The following is a 21617-nucleotide window of genomic DNA, read 5'->3' as shown; positions in this document are numbered from 1 at the left end:
AGGACCTGCTGCGGCTGTCCCTAACATGGACCCTGCAGGAGTTGTTCAAGGTGGGGACATGGGGGGGATATGGGGACCTGCTGCAGATGTCCCTAACATGGATCCTGCAGGGGCTGCTCAAGGTGGGAACATAGGTGGGGACGTGGAGACACAGGGGGGACACAGGGGGTTCCTGCAGGCACTGCTCAAGGTGGGGGAAGCGGGGGCTTTGGGTGTCACCCGGTGTCCCCTCAGGTCAGCCAGACGTACAGCCCCATGTTCCTGGCATGGCTGGGGACACGGCGGGTGGGCAGGTGACATGAGTGTTCCCTGGTGTCCCCAGCTCAGTGAGAAGTACGGGCCGGTGTTCACGGTGTGGCTGGGGACGCGGTGGGTGCTGGTGCTCTGTGGACACGCTGTGGTGCGCGAGGCGCTGGTGGACAACGCCGAGGCCTTCGCTGGGCGTGGGCGCATGCCCACCCTGGAGAGCACCTTCCACGGCCACGGTGCGCGGGGACACCGGGGGGGACACCAGAAGTGGGACCCCAGAAGTGGTGGGAGCCCAATGGTGGCACACTGACAGCCGTTGGACCCCAGTGATGTGCCCACCCTGCGCAGGGTGCTGAACCCCCCATGGATGCTACCCACCCCCTCCCACCCCCTATGGTTGCTCACCCCACCATGTCCCCCCTCCGGGGTCCTGCCCCCGCCATGGGTGCTGCACCCCCATGGCTGCTGACCACCCGTGCCCCCCAGGGGTGGTTTTCGCCAACGGGGAGCGCTGGCAGCAGCTGCGCCGCTTCTCACTTTCCGTGCTGCGCGACTTCGGGGTGGGCTGGAAAAGCATCGAGAGCCGCATCCAGCAGGAGGCGCAAGCGCTGCTGAAGGAGCTGTGGGACACCCAGGGTATGGGGGGGTCAGGGTGGGGGACACGCACCCCTGGGTGCTGACACCCCCCAAAAATACCCCCGCCGCCCCAGAGAAGTGCTTTGACTCTCACATACCTGCTGGTCTGCACCAGGGGTACGGGGGGGAGGTGTCAGGGGGACTGGGGGGAGGTCGGGAGAGGGGACCAGGGTGGAGGGGCACCCCTGGGTGCTGACATCCCCAAAAAATCCTCCCGCGCCCGCTTTGACTCCCCTTTACCTGCTGAGCTGCACCCAGGTTACGGAGTGGGGGGGTGAGGGGGTTTGGGGAGGTCTGGGCGGGCGGGGGTGTCACCCTTGGGTGCTGACCGCCTCCCCCAAAAGATCCCCCTTTCCCCCAGAGAAGCCGTTTGACCCCGCGTACCTGCTGAGCTGCGCCACGTCCAACATCATCTGCTCGATCGTGTCCGGGAACCATTTAGACTATCGCGACAGCGAGTTCCTGGAGCTGCTGCGGCTCATAAACGACAGTTTGCAGGAAATCAGCACCCCCTGGGCGCAGATGGGAGGGGCAGGGGGTGGGGGGGCTCAGAGGGCTGCAATGGGGGGAGGGGGGCAGTGAATTTGGGGGTCCAGGGTGTGCGACGATGAACCAGAGTTTCTGGGAGCACCCAGTTGCTGGGTGCATGTGGGGTCAGGGGGTGCAGGGGCTGGGTGGGGGGAGTCAGGGGGGGTGCAATGATGAACAAAAGGTTTTGGGAGCTCAGCACCCCTGGGCGCAGCTGAGACCTCGGGGTCGCAAGGGAATGCTGGGGGGGGCACGATGGGTGGGGAGGGGGGCTTCTGGGGGAGGGACCAGTGGGTGGGGGGGTCTTGGGGGTGAATTGGGGGGGTCAGGGAGGGTTCAATGATGAACAACAGTTTTTGGGAGCTCAGCACCCTGGGCGCAGGTGGGACCTGGGGGACGTAAGGGGTGGCTGGGGGGGTTCTGGGGGTGGCTGGGGGTGTCATAGGGGTGAAGTAGGGGCATAGGGTGGAATAGGTGGGGGTATCGGGGGCTGCAATGATGATCAAAGAGTTTTTGGGAGCAAAGCACCTCTGGGGGCAGCTGGGACCCCGGGGGGTGCAAGGGGTGGCTGGGGGTGGGTCCAGGGAGTGCGGGGCAGCGGGGGGTGTCATGGGGGTGCAGTGGGGGCAGTACGGGGGGTTGTAATTGGGGGGGGTTGGGGAGTGCAATGATGAATTTCTGGAAGCTCCCAGTCTCTCAATGCAGGTGGGACAGGAGGGATGCAGGGGGTGGCTGGGGGGGTCCGATGGATTGCGGGGGTGCAGGGGCATGTCCGTGGTGACGTGCGGACACAACCTGAAAAAGTATTAGTTAATACCAACAAATATCGGTACCCCCCTTTTCTTGGGAGTTCCGAAAAATCAATTTGCCATTGTTGTCCAGGCCCATTCCCTTTCCCAATTCAACTCATTTCTAGCTTGGGCATATTTTTGGGATTAGTCTGGAGGCAAAGATCACACTGTTGTATCACCTGTTTTACAGTGGTATACAAATTTCTAGCTCTTATTTCCCTGATCAAATGTTTGCATAGTGCTTCTGCTCCTTTTCCCGGTGGGGTGTGAACCCACTCTTCCTTATTATATGATCCCTCTAAATCTACGATGAGGTTCCGATCCTCTTTAGTATACTCTGGCTTACCTTCTAAAGAGACCTGCCCGTCAGGGACTAAGGCACTTTCTATTTTTACCTTTTGCTTGGCCACTCGTTTTGCCTCTCTGTCTGCCAGTTCATTTCCTTTCTCCAATTTTAAACTCACTTTCTGGTGTGCCTTAATATGCATGATTGCCACCTTCTTAGGAAGTTGAACTGCTTCCAATAGTTTCAGTATCTCCTCCGCATGCTTGATATGTTTGCCTTGAGAGTTCAAAAGTCTCCTTTCCTTCCAAATTGCTCCACGTGCATGCACAACCCCAAAAGCATACTTGGAGTTGGTATAGATGTTAACAGTTTTACCTTGAGCTAGTTCCGGAGCACGAGTAAGGGCAATTATTTCTGCCTTTTGTGTGAAAGTATTTTTAGGCAAAGGTCCAGATCACTTCACGGCTAGTAGTTATGGCATAACCAGCATGCCTTTCATCGCTCAGGATACAGCTGCTTCCGTCCATAAACCAGTTTTCAGCGTTTTCCATAGGAATGTCTTTTAGATCTGGTTGATTGGATTATGTTGCTTCGATGGTCTCCAGGCAGTCATGATGAACTGGTTCTCCAACGTTACAGCTGAGGAAAGAAGCTGGGTTGACAATGTCAGTGACGATAATTTCTACATCATCTTGTCAGACACCGTGTGGGATACTAGCACAGTCATTTTCTGACCCATGGTAAGTCTCCGAGCCTCCTGTATATTCAGTACCACTGCAGCAACTGCCCGCAGGCATCCAGGCCACCCTTTTGCAGTTGTGTCTAATTGTTAGGAGAAGTAGGCCACAGCTTGTCGATATGGGCCAAGGTCCTGTGCCAGTATACCCAAGGCTATTCCCTGCTTCTCATGAGAGAATAGGAAAATGGTTCACTCACATTTGGGCTTTCTCCTGTGATACCCGGTATCCTTGGAGCCCCAAAAGTTCAATAAACTTATGGTTCAGGTTAGACACTTCTCCTCTATTCTGGTAGTGATCAAAATGTCATCCACATATTGTAGCATTTGTCCCTCATCTCATCATCAGAATTTCACATTCAAATCACTTCCCTCCACTAATTTACTCTCATGTGTAAAGATGCATCTTAAGAGGGAGCAAGGTGGTACTTTAGTAATGGAACCGGTTCTCATTTTATAATTATCTCCCCAAACAAAATTCTTTTGGTACCAAATATAAATATGCAAACTAAAATACTGAGCTCAGACACGCAAACCAAATACCAAGTTCAAACATGCAAACAGATCACAATTACAATTAATCAAAACAATATCTCGATTTTAGCATTGCACCTTTGGACAGCTTACCGCTCAGCCAGGCAGAGGTACCACTGGGTCTCCCTGACAAAACAGGTCAGTGCGCGCTGGAGCCCAATCAGCACCTGACCCCCCGCTGCCTTCAGCAAGCTGGACTGGGCAAGGCTTTTATTAGAGTCTCATCTAGGGTATTAGAACTGTTATCCCCAAACAGGGTTTCTTGCCTGGTGTGCACACAAAAAGCTAAATTTAGTACACCGAGATGAGGCACAGCCTACCACACAAAAAACCTTACATGCACACAGTTAAGAGCTAAATTGCTCGTCGTACAGATGGTTGTACTCTACAGATTATTACAACAGACATGGAATACCCAGGCACTTATAAAGATAACACACATAATTACCAAGCTAGCTATTAGTTCAACAAACACTTATCATTCGCTTCGTCCGTCTCCAGCCGGTCTCCTCGCGGAGGATGCGGAACCGCGGATCAGGACTCCGCACTCACTTTGCAGTCAGACTGCGTCTCGAGCACTCATTCACACAAAGCACGGTACCCGGCACAAAAACTTCTTAATCATACAACATGTAACCGTCCCCATAAGTATTCCAATTACAGTTACATCAATATAAACTTCAATTCCCATGGGTTAAGATGTTATAAAGTTACAATCGCCACGGGACTTGAACCCCCGATGATTGTTTCAATCGCCGCTGGGACTCGAAGCCCTGACGACTGTAGTGAGACTTGAACCCACGACTGGAGACTCTGTTTACCCTTCTCCCGCTTCCATACAGTCATTAGCGGGTCCATCCTGGCTCCCGAAACCGGGACACAACAGAAGTCTCAAGGTTACTCGATCTACCCCCAAGATCACTAGCGGCTGACCCCCTTTTGGTTGAGTCAAGTCAGCAACCCCCTTAGGTACCCATTTACACCAAACCAAACACCAATATGGGGAATCTGGCCACACGTGGACGTCTCCTATGAGTTAGTGGGCCTCCATGTTACAGTAAAAAACATACCTGATCTGCTTAATGCAAATGGTCGCTGTCTGCCCTCGTGGTGACCAGCCGGAGTGGAGCTCCTCAGAAACAAAAGGTTCGGGACGCGTCTAGGAGGTCCGTTTCTCTCAGACGGTCCGCGCAGCCGGGCAGAGTTCGTCCTGCCGCAGTCGCCAAAATGACGTGCGGAAACAACTTTACAACCTATAAAGTCATAAAACTTTACAACTCGCAAGGTTATAAAGCAGGTATGTTTGTTAGACGTCGGGCGCATGAAGGATCAATCCTTTAATCTTGTGTGCGCCTTCTAACAATAGAAGATGTTTTTAAATACAGCAAGGTGTTACATATTCATGATAACCCCAGGAATGCCTATACATATTCATAACCTTTCCCCAAGAAGGTGGCTCTTATTAAAATGAGTTCCAGGACCTTGGCCCCTCCCTGTTGCACCTGCGCAGTGCTACCTGGTGATCATGAACTTTTCATCTTTGGCTTAGAATGCTGAATTGGCTGGGACCCCAACTGCTGAGTCAGTTAAAGTATCATCCCTTTGCTGAAAATCTTCGTTATTTCGTCTCCTCAAGGATACAGCTGGATGCTGTAAAACTTCTTATCTTTGCATTTAATGAGGCTCTGTTTCTGAACATAATTCACAAAACTCGAGGCCCTTGCTACGTCGTTAACCCTTTAATTGTTAATTCCCTGTAACAGCGGCAGAGCCGAACTCATCCAAAAAAAGAGACAAGTTTGCTCCTCACGTATAAAAATATCCAGACAAGTTGCCTTTCCATCTTGTCACGTGCAATAATTCTATTGGGGCTGTCGAGAACAGCACAGTTGACAACACCAACATCTCTGTAGGTGGCTTTGGTTTGATAAGGATAATGTCAAGCAGTTTGTAACCAAACCCTTTAAATTTAAAGTTCCTAGAAGTCCTGACACTTGGTTTTAGGGCCTAATTAAACAGGCCTGCAAACAGGCTGTCAGGCTTTGTTTTCCTGAAGGAAGAAATGGAAGCACAGGGAGTGAAGCAGGACATGACCCGGACTAACTCCTCCCTTTTGCAACCTCCACTTTTGCTGCCACGTCCCAGGATTTCAGACACGCCAAGACGGCAGCTCTGGACTGGGAGGCCCGTTTAGATCTGGCAAGTTTGGAGATTTGTGGAGGGGAAGCCAGCGACAGTTTTCTGTTGCCGTGTGATGAAGGAGATGACCCTACAGAGGAGCGCTGCTCCACTGAGCTGAATGGTTTTGGAAACCATTTTGATTCCCTTTGAAAAAACAAACCCAAATACCCAAACACTCGCCCGCAGTTTCTCTCAGTGAACAGGGTTAGAAAAAGCCTACGAACCTACGAGGAGTAACGGCTACACAGCAGCCTAGTTACAGCTATCCAGAAAGATATGAACGCTTGTACACCTCTCTATATCAATCTCTATAAATACAGAATTCTACACAAGGAACTGTGGAAAGACGTCATTCAAGGCTGGCTTGGTTTTGTTGTTTTACAAAAGCTCGCGAGGCCTTTTGTTCAGATCGCTGCTGTTTTCTGCCAGTTTGGATCAATCGTTCTTACAAGGGATCTGGTGGATTCCAGCACGTTTCTGCCTCTCTTAGAGTCATAAGACACTGAGAAAAATGTTTGAGGTTAGAAAAGGTTTGAACAAGGGGGGTCACCTCTGCTGAAGTGGAGGGTGTTCAAGGTCCCACTGGGAAGCAGCCTCATCTTTTCACTCAGCTACATAATTGCTCTGACCAGAGACAAAGGAACAAAAGAGAGCAGAAACACTGACTTCCACAAAATGAGCCAGTGTGTTTAACCACAACTCACATTTCTGGGGAAGGAACCCCCCTTTGCTGGGGAACAACGCGTTCTTGATTTCAGTTGCCTATTCTTTAAAACCTTTAGTAGAATAAGGAATCTATTGAATCACAAAGTGAAAACATTGCTCTAAATGACAAGAACTTCATTTTTCCTTTCCCACTTGTAGTAAATGTTAGAGCGACCTAGTGATTCCTGTTGCTAGTTAAATGAGATGGCAGATGGCTCATGTTATTGATAAGGATGTTCTGAGTCTATTTTGAGGAAACCAGATGTACCGAAACACAGGAACAGGAACAGACAAATCGTGGACTGAAGGACAAGAGGATGACCAAATGGGGGAGATAATAGAAACGTCAGCCAAAGCCAGAAGGACAGTGATCTTTTTCTACAAGGACCCCCGAGTTCAGATAAAGGACAAACTGAGGAAGATGAGAGCCTTCATCCTGACGACCACCAGATGGGGAGAGAAGACCCTAACACCAAGACAGAGCATGCGTATGAATATGAATAGTATGAATATGTATTAGTAGGTGGGATAATTCCCCAAAATAGAGAATTGTAATAACAAAGGGGGGTATATAATGACCACTAAAAACTTTGTCAGGTGTGCGTGTAGGTGGAACGCAGATTCCCACACACCCAGCACTGCTTTGCTTATCTCCACTACAATAAACTTCTCTTGAGCATAGACTCTGTCTGTGTGGAGTAAGTTTATCTATCACACCACTTATGCTGGGACTGTGTAGTTTTGCATTATCTATGTTCTCCTCTTTGATATTTCTTCCTAATCAGAACATTACACAGCTTTGTGAGGTTCCTCTTCACGGAAGGCAGGAGCCCCGGAGAATAAAAGACACAGGCACACACACCTACATGTGCCCAAACCCCTGTGTTGTTAAGGAAGCGGCTGGTGTGAAAACCTTATTCATGCCCCATGTTTCCTGCAGAACCACCTTCTTGCTGGAGGAGGAGTGTGGGCTCTGCCCTGTGTTCCAGCAGAGCTGCCTCAGCTGGGAAGCCACAACCCGGCTGCAGTGGTGCTTGTAGCCTGTGGACTGCTCGCGTGTGTCTGGTAGAAACCGGCTTGAGGGCGCCGACGGAACGACTTGCAGGAGGCGTTGGTAAGACAGCGGGGTTCGGTTCCCGCCTGCAAGGCCCAGCAGTCACACGAAAGCGTGTGGTGCGTGTGCACGAAGCAGCTCCCGGGAGCGCCCGTCCCTCACGCTGCCGCAGAACAAGCTCTGCTCCCCGCACAGCTGCAGTCCCGCCCGTCGGGCCCGCTCCCGGCGCTCTGTCCGGCTGAGCAAGGGCTTCCACTCCGGCCGGGCTGAGGGCGGGGCAAGGGGCGCGCGAGGGAGCGGCGGCGAGCTGCGATTGGCCGGCTGCGGGCGGCCCGCGAGGCCGCGTCCGGTGGCCGTGGTGACGCCGCGGCCGTTGCCGGCGGAGCCGTCGGGGCGAGCGGTCGGGGCGAGAGAGAGAGAGCGGGAGTGCGGGGCTGGCGGAGCCGGCAGCAGCTCTGCCTGCGGCCACGGCCGGGACGCAGCGCCATGTGCGGGATCAGCTGCGGGCCCTGCTGCGGACGGGTATGAGCAAGGCCGGGCCCCGCCGCCCGCCCTCCCCCGGGCCTGCGGGGGCCACGGGGCCGGGGGGCGGCAGCACCGAGTGCCGAGAGAAGGGTGTTGGTGGCTGGTCCCGAGTGCCGAGGGACGGGACGGGAGGAAACGGCCTCCAGCTGTGCCGGGGGAGCTTCAGGTTGGGCGTTGGGAGCGTTTGCTGCCAGCAGGGGTTATTAACCGTGGGAACAGGCTGCCCAGGGCAGCGGGGGAGTCCCCAGCCCTGGAGGGGCTGAACGGACGCGGAGGAGGTTCTGGGGGACGGGGCTGTGGGTTCTCAGGGCCGTGTTCTCAGGTTCTCAGCACAGGTTCTCAGGCCGGCATCAACGGATTAAGCCTAAGAGTTAACATAGTCGTTAATATGAGTTAGAGACGGGGGGAAATGGGCAAAAAGTATCCTGTTCTGGTGACAAAGCTCTTCTTTCCAGTGAAGTGTTCTCTGGGCCTGTAAGCAACAGACAATGCTGAAGTCTTTTCAGTGATCAACTGCTTATATATTTAAAACCAAAAGCAATAACAACAAATTTCAAAGGAGAAAGGACTTTTGAACAAGGAACAAGTTTTGTCTGAGATGTAATAGAATCCCGTGCCTTGAGGTGATTTCCAGTCAAGTGTTACAGTGATTATAGGTTCTCAGGGACATGCCAGGGGTGGGTTAAGGGCTGCACTCAATGACATTCAAGGTGTTCTTCAACCAAACTGATTCTATGATTCTCTCGTACAATCTATTTTTTGCATTGTAATAGTGCCTAAAGGTCAGGGTTCCTATGATCTTGTCCTGGTACTTTTGCAAGAACATTAAAAGTAAATGTGTTGCTCTCTGCAATTCAGAACTGCCTTTCCATTGTTTTCTAACAGGCTCGGAATTTCTCCTTTCGGAACCTGTCTCTCTGGAGATGTTGGAGGAGACAAAGGAGGAGGACACCCCGGAGGAAGACACGCGAGGAAGACGTGGAGTCTCTGCACAGCCTTGAGGAGAGTCTGACCAAGCCAAAGGAGGAAGGTGTGCAGACAGCAGAGCGCATTGAGGAGAGTCCAGAGCGCATTGAGGAGAGTCCAAGCAAGATAAGAGAGGAAGATGTGGAAACTCCAGAGCACACTGAGGACAGTCCAAGCGAGATAAGAGAGGAAGACGCAGAGACTCCAGAGCATATTGAGGAGACTCCAGAGCGCATCGAGGCTGGTCCAAGCAAGATAACAGAGGAAGACGCAGAGACTCCAGAGCACATTGAGGACACTGAGGACAAGCCAACTGAAGAAGATGCGGAGACTCCACAAAGCCCGGAAGACAGTGTGAGGAACCAGCCTGGGGAAGACATGGAGGTTCCACAGGGCGTTCAAGAGGCAAGTCACTGGTGTACAGACAGTTCTATCTGACTAGGGGATATTTTAGAGGTAAAGGAGGTAAAAACAAACAGAAAAGCAACTCAAAACAACCCAAAGCCCAGCCTCCCCAAACCAGGATTTTGTTGCACTGCACTCAGAAGAAATCCTTTCTAATTTAGTTGTTGCTGTGCTTAAGGCTGTGGTGGTTAGTAAAGCCCTGAAATTTTAATTGTTCGATTGTACGTATGATGACAAAACATTATGCGTTTGCAGAGGGACCAGTATATGTATTTCTAAAGTTAATTGTTACATCTATTTTCAATTCTCTTGTTCTTTGCTCCTCAACATGTATCAGCATGTTAATGCAGTGGCTGTTAGTGCTGGGGTTCAGGAGATCTGGACTCTCAGGTTCAATTCTTACCTCTTTCCTTGGCTTGTACAGTAATTTGTGCACTCAGCTCCTCTCTGCTTTCATTTAGAAGTCCAAAAGTTACCCCAGGTAACTAAAGGCAGCTAAAAAGTGGCAACTTAAGTGAGTGTTTTTGAGGCGGTTTGAGCTCCTCGTCTTGGCATGCTGGTGTCTGCAGCTGGTGCTTGTGCAGGGACCATGTTCCTTTCTCTCTTACTTGTTTTCTTTGCCCTTTTCCTGGCAGAGCACAACTGAGGATGGAGGTGAAGAAGTAGAAGAAGCAGCTGTTGACTGTGACACCCTGAAAAGAGTGCAGATCCAGCAGACTGAGGATGAAGGAGCAAGATGGCTCGGGGTAAGTAAAGCTGGCGCGGTGGCATTTTGGATGGCTGCTCATGGACTTTGGAGCCTGCTCCAGGGAGCTGAATTCCACACGGATCATTATGATATTAACTTTTAGCACTGACTGCTCCCACTATTAAAAAAAAAAAACCCAAACCGACAAAACACTGAAGTTGTGTGTCTGGATCATCTGAAACGGCTGTCTTCTTGTGTTGGCTCTTCTTGTTTTCTTGATGTGTAAAACAGATTTGACCAGTAGTGGCGGTGGGTCAGATGGTACTTAGTGCAGAAATAAGGGTTTAGCTCGTGGCCTGAGAAGTTGAACGTTTGTCAATTATTTTGGACTGGCTGTGGCTCATTTCTGCTGTTAGGAACCTGTCTCAGGTCTCCCAAACAAATAGTCTCGGTCTTTTGACTAAAGAAGGTCTCTGAAAAGTCCCTGGAAAATTCCTCAAAACTTAAGTGAATACAGGTTTGGGTCTTATTTTCATATCGCTTTCTCAGCTGGCCGAGAAATTAATTGTCTGCCTTTCTGCAAGAATTACAGCTCTGTACTGTTTTTCGAAGGTATTTCCAAGCACGAAGGCTTTAGGGGTAAGCGCAATGAGCTGAAATGCACAGGCACTCAGTTTGGCAGGTGCTGCTGCCTGCACCATTGTGTCCAGGTTGGTAGTATAGAGACTTTGAGTAGCAGATTTCCCACCTCTGCCTCCTGTTATTACCAGGAGAAACATGAGAAAGTATTTTTGACCTCCTGTACATTTCCCAGCTGCTGGTTTTGTGTAAGAGGTGGGGAGCATTTTGAGCATGTCTGTGTCCCATAAAGATACTTTAGAAAAGTAGAATTTTTTCCCGTTTCGGGGGTGTTGTTCCTTGTACGTAGAAGGAGTTTGCCAGGTCTTGGTCATGTTCTCAAGGGAAGAGCTCTAAGTGATGCTGCATTTGTAGAGGGATGTGGAGGCTTTTCAGGTGAAAAGCATTTGGTATTTGGAGAGCCAAAACTGACAAAATTGTTTAGTAACTAGAGATGGACTATTCCTGTGAAAAGACGGAACTGAATCTGTGTTTCGCTGTGCAAGCTGTCAGGGATCTGGCTTCTGTTTGAGCTTTGTGCTTTGTTTTTGTTTCCACTTTGTAGGCTGAAGGGGACCAGTTACCTGCAGAACACGCTGTCAGCCAGGCCGAGATGTGCAAAAGCAGGACCCTGAAAGCTGGCACTTTGGAAATGCTTGTGGAGACCCTTCTGATGGCCTTTGAGGAGAATGATTTTACATACATCAACATCTTCCTCTCCACATACAGGGCCTTTGCTTCCACCAGCACAGTCCTGGAACTGCTCCTGGACAGGTAAGAACCGGGACAGAATGGAAACGGAGCCATCATTGATTACACATGACAGGGGATGTTGGCAAGAATTTCTTCTACTACTTTTAGTGGACATGGACTTAATAACCTGATGGACAGAGGTCAAGAACCGTGCAAAATTCAGGATTTCAGCATAAACACACATAAATGTGTAAATGCACACTGCCCACATCCCAACTCTCATGAAAGCTCAGGCGCCAGGTGGGGAAAGTGTGCGGGGTCTGACTGCTGAGGAACCAAACTGGGACCGACACCAGAAAATCAATACAGCTTTTCCATTGAAATGTGCACGCTCAGATGTATCCTGACGTCCTCCTACCCCGTATTTAAGGAGGTGCAAGGTGTGGTTTGCAAGGAGCTGTTCCAGCTGATGCCAGGGCTCTCCCCGCAGGTCTCTCCAGGCTCAGTGTCCCCAGCTGAGCTCCCTGTGGCTGTGGCTGCGCCGCTGCTGTCAGAGGGACCACGGGTTTGCCTGATTTAGTCTGGGTTTGCTTTGCAGTGCACGGGGATATGTGCAAACCCTTCATCTCTGCCTCAGCTTCCCCAGCCCCGGTGAATTGTCCAACATGAAGCCGTGTCATAAGATTGTTGAAACTCTAGTTCCTGTTTTAAAGCCTTGGGCGGTGCTGAGGGTGTGAGCCGTGGCAGAGCAGAATAATCCTGCCTGCAAGGCACAGGCCATGCCTGGGTAGGCAAGAGATTCTGCTTTGCTGTTGGAATTGAGCCCCTGGTTTCCTCTTTCCCGGTGGTGTTTTCACAGCCCCATGGCCATGCCCACTGGTGACAGCTGTGCCAGTAGTTTGGGCACAAGTGGGCGCGTGCCACCGGGAAAACTTGGTGTGAAATCACCCTTGGAGTGGGGAGGAATGGGAAATACTGGAGAAACAGAAGCTGCGTTGGAGAAAGCGGTTGTGTTCCAGCCTCCTTGTGTGCTGGAGGGAAAATGGGCAGAAAGGGTCTTGGAGCTGTGAGCAGAGAAACTGTTTTGGTTGATTCCTCCTCTGTGCAGGCTGCTTCCTGGGAATGAACAAACTAGCTTGGAAGATACTGGCTGTTTCTTCAGGATTTTTTTCCTCTTCAAGCTCCTTAACTTTGCCCGACTCTTAGATTCCACATTTGCAGTTTGAGCTAGAAACACTTTGTAGTTGTTTATGCTAATTGTATATGAATTACGCTGTTTGGGATTTTTCTTTTACTCAGTAGAGGTTCCTCTAAACCCCCTTCTCATTTTTCAGATATGGAAACCTGGAGGTCTCAAGCTGTGAAGAAGCTGAAAGCCAGAATTCCCCCGAATCCACCACAGCGCTCAGGACGTAAGTTTGGTTTTGCGCCGCCCAGCGAGCCCCAGGCAGGGTTGGGTGTTGGAGGAGGACGTGGGCAGCAGAGCTGTTGTTTCCTTGGACACTTCACAGCCCTGTTTGCTTCACGGAGCTTGTGTAAAGGCCGAGTATCAACTGTCTCATAACACATCCAATAATGCGACTCAGAGAAAATCTTAGTGTTTTTGTTAATGAGTGCGCTGGTTTCCCAAGGTGTAAGTGAAGAAGCAGCCTTTAATTTCCTCTGAAGTAATATCTTAATAATATCTCTTGCATAAAAAGAACAAATTAAATTCTGTGCTCACAGAAGTGTCCAGACTGCCTTCACGTGGGGGATGAATGTCTCAGTGTTGTTCTGTTAGATACAGATCCAGGCGATTGCATCAATACCTGCTGTATAGAACCCACGTGTTCTCTCTGAATTTGCTCACAGTGCGATCGCATCGATTTTACAAGCCTGGCTTGATCAGTGCGCCGAGGATTTCCAAGAGCCGCCAGACTACGTGTGTCTGATGGAGGTGCTGGATTATCTGAAGAGACACATGCCCGGCTCTGACCTGGAGAAGAGGGCGCAGAATCTCTTGGAGCAGTTCCAGAAAGAAGAACTGGAGAATGATGGTAAAGTACCTTTCTCTGCTGTCTGTGTGTTCTCCCAGTGTCAAGCCTGTGCTCTCCAAGCGTCCTGGTTTTGGTTAAGCAAGACCAAATGTCTTTGAGCGAATCTTCCTTTCTGCTGAGTTCTTGTACGTGCATTTTTCTCAAGTTGGCTGCGTGTTTTTCAGACCCCGTTGGCTCTGGAGTGGATTACGGTAGGACTGGTGTGCAGAAAGGCCCAGGCTTACACTTTAGACAGGCCCTGCAGCCCTGAATCCAGCTCTGGTTTACTGCCGAGTCCAGCCCAGGGCGTCGGGGTGCCTGTCCTGCAGCTGCTGGAGCCACGATTGGTTTCGTATATTTTGCATTACTTTCTCTCCTCATGAGTATTACTAGCAAAGCATGTTTTAACTTTCCAACTGGTCTCTCTCCCTTCTCCTCCTCTTCTCTTAAAATCTGGACATAAGAGCATTCTCGAGGCAATATTTTGGGGGTATAATTGCAGTCTTGTCTCTTTGCAGTTCAGCTTTATTTCAGGCTGTAGAATGTATAAATACTGACAAGTAGATTATCAACATTCTGCAGTGTTAATAAGGAATTACTGTTGGGGGGTTGGTGGGTTTTTTTGCTTCCAAAGAATGGTTAGTGAATGGGTTAGGGCACTTCTCAGCGAAGAGACCCTGAACAGCTCAATTCTTTCTGTTTCTTTTTCTTCCACCTTCTCTTTGCCAATTTAACCTTCTGGTGCTTACTTCTCTCACTAAAATAGGCAGCACGGTGAGGCCGTTACACCAGGCAGGACCCTTTGCATGTTGTGCTATTGCATGTAGTGATTTTTGAAATATCTGCTTTGATTCAGTGTTTGCTGTATAGATTTACTAACTCATGTTTTCCACGCCGGACAGACGGGTTCCACAGCCTTTCTCCCCATAACCTGGACAATGAAGAGGAACTGGAGATCAGCAGTCCAGAAGAATTCTCTTTCTTCCAAGAAGACCTTGTGGCAGAACAGCTGACATACATGGACGCGGTATGTAGATCATACCTATTACTTGAAATGCTCGGGGCAGTAGTACTGGGCTTCCAAATTATTTTTTAAGTTATGTCAATGTAAGTCTAGTGTTCCAGAACAGCTCTGTTGCTGGGACACAGAATGCAGCTCTACTGTGTTATCCAGACTTGCTTTGTTCGTTGGGCTTTTCCTTCGGTTATTCTGAAGGTGGTGTTTGTCTTCTTTTTGAAGTTTGAATGTAGACTGCGTAGCCTTTTTGGCAAAGTTTAATATTTGACCCCTCAGAAATAGCGTGGTTTTACTATATTTTAGGCTACCTCGCCTAGACGTGTATAAGTACTTTTAACTGTAGTGCTCTGATTTGGTTTGTTTGTATCAATCTCTTTCAAAAGTATCATTATATAGAAATTTTTCTCCTTGGTTATGCAAGTGATACAAAGGTATCTCTTATTTTGCCAGGACTGTTTAGCTGACAGTTCTTTTAGGGCATCAAGCCTAAAGGGTTATGCCAAAGTGTGTATTTTAAACTAAGAGAAAACAAATATTTCCCTTTTAATACCATATTAGATTTAGGTCCAAGTTGTACTGTAAACGTGCATTTCTTCCTGTGCGCAACAGAGATCCAGGCTGACTTGGGCACCTCTGTTTCCGTCTAGACACTCTTCAAGAAAGTTGTGCCCCAGCACTGTCTGGGCTGCATCTGGTCCCGAAGGGAGAAGACAGAGAACAAGCACCTGGCCCGGAGCATCAGAGCCACCATCTCGCAGTTCAACGCCGTCGCCAACTGCGTGCTCAGCACTGTTCTGAGGAGCAAAGACCTGAAAACACAGCAAAGAGCCAAGATCTTGGAGAAGTGGATTCGCATCGCACGTGTAATGCATTTATTGGCGACTGTTTAATGTTCCTTGTGCGGGTGCCGTGGGGCTGGGAGGGGAGAGGGGGGTTGTACGTGTTGGGCCCAGGCCAGGGAGCAGCTGAGCTCTCGTTCTTTCTGGTTTTGGCCGACTGTCCCTGTCACAGCACACGCAGTGTTGCTCTTCCTCTCTTTGGGCAGCATCAGCACAAAGAGATGAAAGTGAGGAAGACAAGGTGTAAATGCCAAAGCCCATCAAGTGTTCGGTGGCCGGAGGGGGCAGTGATATTTCCGATGCTCAATATTTGTAGAGCTGCCCGCTTAGCAGGGAGAATGTGCAGCAAGCAGGACATGGGGCAGACAGAAGAGCACTGACCTGTTGGTGATGCTGACGTTTAATGCTCCTGGGTTTCTAACCGCTCCTTTCAGAGGAATGCAGGATCCTCAACAACTTCTCCTCCTCCAAGGCCATCGTTTCAGCACTGCAGTCCACCTCCATCTATCGCCTGAAGAAGACCTGGGCCTGTGTTCCAAAGTAAGGCTGCCCCAGACAAAGGCAAAAAGCTCCGTGCTCTTTCTTTGTACCCGTTTATCCGCCTTCTTACAAGAATCTCCTACCTGCGCTGTGATTGAGAACCCTCAGCAGGGTCAGCGTCCCTGCGGCATTTCTTTGTGTCAAACAGGGCCTGGGAGCACCAGAAGATCCCAGGAAGGTTCCTGGTAGATGTGCAGCGTGTCACTGGATGTGTTTTGGTGCCGTTATCTTTGATGTGCCCAACTGTTAACGATTCATGAGAAAAAAATAGGAACCCGATCTGATTTAGAGTGCTTACAGATAACTGGAATGATTTAATCTTTTCCTGTACAGGGACATAATGCTGATGTTTGAAGAGCTGTCCGACATCTTCTCTGACTGCGACAACTTTTCGACAAGCAGGGAGGTGCTGATGAAGGTGGGGATGAGTTTGAGTTGCAAGGCTTGTGATCGCAATCAAAGCCGAGCTCGGCCCTTTTCCTAACCAACGGAACTCCCGTGTGCGGTGCTTTGGGGAAGACAGGTCTGTAAATCCCGGGCTTTTCTGCTGGGGCGAGAGGTGCCGCACAGCGCAGTTTGACGCAGATGAGTTACGAATGAGCACGTTGGCTTTCTACCGCTCTGTACAGACATGAACCGCTGGCTAAGATACTAAGGATGGTGTCATGAAAGAAAGCATCATTTACAAGAGCACTGTTTGCTGAAGCAGACGAGTTGTATTTTGTTTGCTTACACAGGAGTATTCTAGCATTCTAATAATTCTTCTTCTTATTATTATTCTAATATTTCTTCTTCTTCTTCTTCTGCTAATAATAATAATAATAATAATAATAATAATAATAATAATAATAATAATAATAATTATTATTATTATTATTATTATTATTATTATTATTATTATTATTATTATTATTATTATTTCTGGGTCAGTTAATCCAGCATTGCTCTGATGGTTTGCAGGGAGTCACGCAAGGCACGGTACCTTACCTTGGTACCTTCCTCACAGATCTGGTGATGCTGGACACAGCCCTTCAGGACTATCTCGAGGTAATTTGGGGCAATTTTTGGAATCCTAAACATCCTCCCTCCCTTCCCGGCCATGTGTCTGCTCCTCTGTCTTCCACTGGGTTCTAGTGCAGTTCTTCAACATGGAGGAATCTATTTAAAAAATAGACTCAGGTACACAAGTGCTGGGGTTTCTCCTAGAGCTGGAAACAGGTATTTGTAGAAGCCTTTGCACAGGGCAGGTCTGGCCTTTCCCTTCCTTGGTGTCGCTACTTCATCCTGTTTGTGATGAAATCCAACCGAGCCTGTGCTCTTCTCCTCTGATCCCTTCTCTTTCCTTCCAACAGGGCGGGCTGATCAATTTTGAGAAGAGGCAAAGGGTAAGTGGAACGTTGACTATTCCGTGATCTTTAGTTCCTGATGCTCTCTGCTAGAGCGTTCTCTTGGCGAGCCTGTTGTCTTTGCTCAGGCGTATCCGACAGCCGCTAATGTTAATGCAGTTTGTGAGGAAGGAACGATCCCTGGCCCGCTGTGAACCTCTGCCGGGCTGCGAGGGGCGGCACGGGAAGAGAAATTCCTTTTCGATGCGGGCAGCAGGGGAGGAGGAGCTGCAGGGCACTCGCTGCCACGGGATTTACGTCTGGGGCGCGCACATTCCCCCCGTTTGGTGTTCACGGGAACACATTACACGTGGGTGTTCTGTGTGCTGGGAGTGAATCAGACCTGCTGGCGTGAGACCTTTGCTTGCCACGAGATACAGTTTGTAACCATCTTCCTTGTGCTGCAGTAAATCCTGGTGGGTAAAAGGTGCAGAGAGTGACCCAGGTACCTGGGCCTGAGAAACCAAGGCTCAGCGTTTCCTTCCAGCCTGAGCCTCGTTGGTCAGAGATCAGTAGCAGCAAAGGCGCCGGGGTTTCCTCTGTGCGAGGGAAGTCGTGCCAGATATTGGCTCTGGGCTCTGAAAGCAGACGTGGTTTGGCTGTGATGGAGCCGTTTCCTTCCCTCAGCTGCTCCCGGCTCCACAAACCACCGCTCGGACTTGCCGTGTGTGCAGAACCGCACGGGCCAGGGTACTCATGAGATACACGAGCTGCTCCGTGCTCATGGGTCCAGCTTCACACAAAGCAGCGGCAAAGCTGAGCCACGCTGAGTGCTCAGCTCTGAGTCTAGAACCTGCTCCAACATGAGGGGTTATAAGAATTATTTTGGCCAAGCGTGTGTGCAAGCGGAGTTGGGGAAGAGCAGCACGTTCCAGTCACACGTTGGGGACAGCGTTTTGTGTTCCTCTGGTGCAAGTGTGAGTGCACGACGTGCAGAGCCGGGGAGGATCAGGCTCTGCTTTCGTCACAGGCACCTCTAGTTCTTTCCCTTGCTCAGTGCCTGAGAACCACCTCCGTACAGGCGTGATTCCTCTCTCGGCGCTGCTCTGGCCACGCAGGGTGAGCGGGAAGGGTGAGCTGCAGAATTGCATTGTTTGAGAAACTGGTTCTTGAAAGAGTCACTTCTTCAACTGAAACTGAACTTGGGATCAAACTCAGTTTGTCCTGGCTCTGTTGCTGTGTGTGTTTAGTATCTGAATGAGTCTGGCTTTATTCTTCTAATTAGAATTCCTATCTTATGATTTGTTTTCTTAGGAATTTGAAGTAATCACCCAAATTAAGCTCTTGCAGTCTGCGTGTAACAGCTATTGCATGCCACCAGATGAAAAATTCCTGCAGTGGTTTAGGAGGCAGCAGCATTTAAGTGATGAGGAGAGGTAGGGTCTCAGCCCAGCTGGCGAAGCAGCTTTTCTTCCCCCGCAGGCAGGTTCTCTCAGCCTTGAGCTCTGCGCTGCCAGGAGCTGCCGCACGCTGCTGCTCCCGGAGAGTGGAAATACACACGGGCAGAGCTGCGTCCCTCCTTGTGGGGATGCAACCCTCTGTGAAGTGGGAATAACCCAGGGTTTCTCCGATTTCTTAGATACTGCCACTTGGAGATATATAACTAATAGTATTGCCTGTTCTGCAGTTTCCGCCTTTCCCGTGAAATTGAAGCAGCTGCTGAGAAGAGCGTCACATCGGCCACAACTCAGAAGAGCGTGGGGAAGAGATTCAGCCTGTGAGTACAACGGGGAGAGGGGGGTTTGGTGGCTGACTATGAACCGCAATAAATCAAACACCAGCTGACAAACCTGGCTGGGGACCCAGAGCACTGCAGTACTGTAAGGAGACACCACCAGCTAGAAATACGTATTTCTGTCTGACGTTGTCCCTTTCTAGTGGTGCAAGTAGCCGTGAGGATTATCGACTAAAGACACTAGAAGTAACCTTAAGGTGTCAGACAAAGGAACAATTTTAGTGCTGGATTATAAATGCGATTCAAATTTGTGGTAGCAAAAGAGAGTAAATAAGGATAGAGTCTAATTTGATATACACACGCAAAGAATAGGCCACTGCAGACAGGAAAACACAACACTCCGTCAGGTTTTTGAAGCAAGTGACAGCTTTGCTCAGCCCAGCTCTGTTGTGCTTTCCCTCACCGGCCGTTGCGCTTTCTTTTCTCTCCTAGGCCGTTCCTGGGCTTGGGGCTGAGCGCCCACAGCACACCCGTCACAGCGCAGCCCAAACCCGCTCCGGGTGGGAGCTCTGGGGACAGCAGCGTCACAATCGGCACTGCCAGCGCCACTGCAGAGGAGCCTCAGCACAAGGTAGGGCCTGGGCCCTGTTTTCAGCACACACAGCCTGTGCGAGGCTGCGTTGCTCGCAGTGGAATGGAGGGACCTGAGCTCTGGGAAAGGCTTTTTTGGGGAGAAAGCTCATGTGCATAAGCCCAGCCTAATTGTGGGGCAGGCAGAGCAGCTGAGCAAGTGAGAAGCAGGTGAGGTCAGAGCTCAGCAGCCCTGTGGGTTTGACCTGCCAGGAGCTGCCCAGAGGAAGCCTTGCCTGGGCTGGGTTCCGTTCCCAGGGAGCTTGGTCCTACAGACTCTGCTCTTTTGACCTAAACTGCCTTAACGGGGTTGCTGAAGCCCTTGTTAAGGCTGTTTTGCTGAAGAGTGTCATATTTAGCTGATGGATCTTTGAAATTGTACTAAACGTTCTTAAACCAAACGAAGCATGAGGTGCTGGACTCTGGCATCCATCACTGGTTTAAACTGTTGAGCTGGAGCAGTTGTTAGTGTGATTTCAATTGATCTCGTCCCCTCCCTTGCTACCATCTCATGCCAAGTGCTCCAAGAAGTGCCCCGACTCCATGACAACCACCACATCAAAAGAAGTGCCTCCAGTGCAGCCAGTTTACAACCAGCAGAAGGGAGACAGCTGCATCATCCGGACCAGCCTGGAAGATGACAGAAGTGGCAACATCTACAAGAGCATTCTGGTGAGTGGTGGGAACAGCAAAATGCTGTTACCGTGGGTGATGTTGTCACCCCAGGTGACTTAAATGGTGCTTTTAGTTTTGGAAACACCTGTTCACTGATCAAACCTCAGAAAGTGTTTAGCACAGGAGATCAATGGATGTCTGCAAACAACAGCTGGGGCAGCGGTTGCTGTGGAGTTGATGGCTGCTGAGAACAAGGTCTCACCTCTCCAAGTGGTTGCTCAGGAGAGCAGAGGCTGTGATTTACTGCTGCATTTCTAGAACAGTGTCTGTCGTCTTGAACTAAATCAACCACCACGTGTCGCAAAGAGCGTGGTTTAGTATCTGGCTGAATCTGCTACGCAGTTACTGACCCGTTGTAATTTTTCAGTTCTTGGAAATCTTTTCCAAGACCAAGTAGTCTGCAGAAAGACAGGCCTTTGCTAAGGATTCAGTCATTAAAGAGAGAATAAAGCAGAAGCTCCCATTGCAACTCTGTCTTTGCAGCTAACGAACCAAGAGAAGGCTCCTGCTGTCATCCAGAGAGCCATGGAGAAGCACAACCTGGAGTCTGGCTCAGCTGATTACGAGCTGGTACAGATCATCTCCGAGGCCAAAGGTGGGGAAGCAGAGCTCTGCTGCTGCTGCTGGAAAAGTTCTGCGGCATCTGGAAGGAAAGAGTGAAATGTGAAGCGACGTCAGAAACGCCATCGACACGTTGTCGCAGCTGCCGGTGAGAATAAACCCCTAACGCTAAGTGGTGCGCAAATTAACGCTTGCTCCGCTCCCTCTCTTGCAGAGCTGGTGATCCCACCCAAGGCGAACGTGTTCTACGCCATGAACACCCAGGCCAACTTCCATTTCATCCTGAGGAGGAAAGCTGCAGCAAAGGAGGAGCCTGCCGTTAATATATGTTGATGGTTCATCTTTGTATCGTATTTGACCTTGTATATTATTTACTATTTATAAGTATTTTTAAGTATTTACTATTTATAAGTATTTTAAGTATGTAAATTTTTTCCCACCAGTTTTTGTCAGGATTTAATATATTTTAATACTTGATCTATATATAATATTTGAGTAATATAATATAATATAGTCTAGTATAATAGAGTCTAGTATAATATAATATAGTATAGTATAATATAGTATGTAAACTTTTTTGTCTCGAGTTAATATATTTCAATATTTGTTCTTTATACAATGTTTGAGCTTTGTATAATATTTATATAGACGTATGTAAACTTTTTCACACAAATTTTAGTCTGG

At 49.5% G+C, this 21617-nt stretch overlaps 1 protein-coding gene across 1 annotated transcript; it reads left to right on the top strand.

Annotated features, from left to right (window-relative positions):
* The first annotated feature begins 4987 nt into the window (after positions 1–4987).
* Positions 4988–21266, top strand: LOC136002941 (ral guanine nucleotide dissociation stimulator-like 1). The gene is made up of 21 exons (XM_065658177.1): positions 4988–5057; positions 7716–7819; positions 7873–8391; positions 9111–9543; positions 9634–9656; positions 10232–10342; positions 11468–11676; positions 12930–13007; positions 13447–13631; positions 14513–14637; positions 15276–15489; positions 15902–16007; positions 16341–16473; positions 16938–17054; positions 17360–17392; positions 18647–18768; positions 19020–19109; positions 19560–19698; positions 20178–20369; positions 20856–20967; positions 21148–21266. The coding sequence occupies exons 1-21, from the start codon at positions 4988–4990 to the stop codon at positions 21264–21266; spliced, it is 3234 nt and encodes a 1077-aa protein (XP_065514249.1).
* Positions 21267–21617: the final 351 nt, after the last annotated feature.

Source organism: Caloenas nicobarica, unplaced genomic scaffold (genome assembly GCF_036013445.1).
Source record: "Caloenas nicobarica isolate bCalNic1 unplaced genomic scaffold, bCalNic1.hap1 Scaffold_83, whole genome shotgun sequence".
Taxonomy (NCBI): Eukaryota; Metazoa; Chordata; class Aves; order Columbiformes; family Columbidae; genus Caloenas; species Caloenas nicobarica.
The sequence above is the reverse complement of the archived record's forward strand: the minus strand, read 5'-3'. Positions and strand labels throughout refer to the sequence as shown.

Coding starts and splice junctions, on each gene's coding strand:
- LOC136002941 (XM_065658177.1), top strand. CDS start 4,988: ATGACGTGCGGAAACAACTTTACAACCTATAAAGTCATAAAACTTTAC. Junction 9,544..9,633: donor TCCACAAAGCCCGGAAGACA/GTGTGAGGAACC, acceptor CTATCTGACTAG/GGGATATTTTAGAGGTAAAG. Junction 18,769..19,019: donor CATTTAAGTGATGAGGAGAG/GTAGGGTCTCAG, acceptor CCTGTTCTGCAG/TTTCCGCCTTTCCCGTGAAA.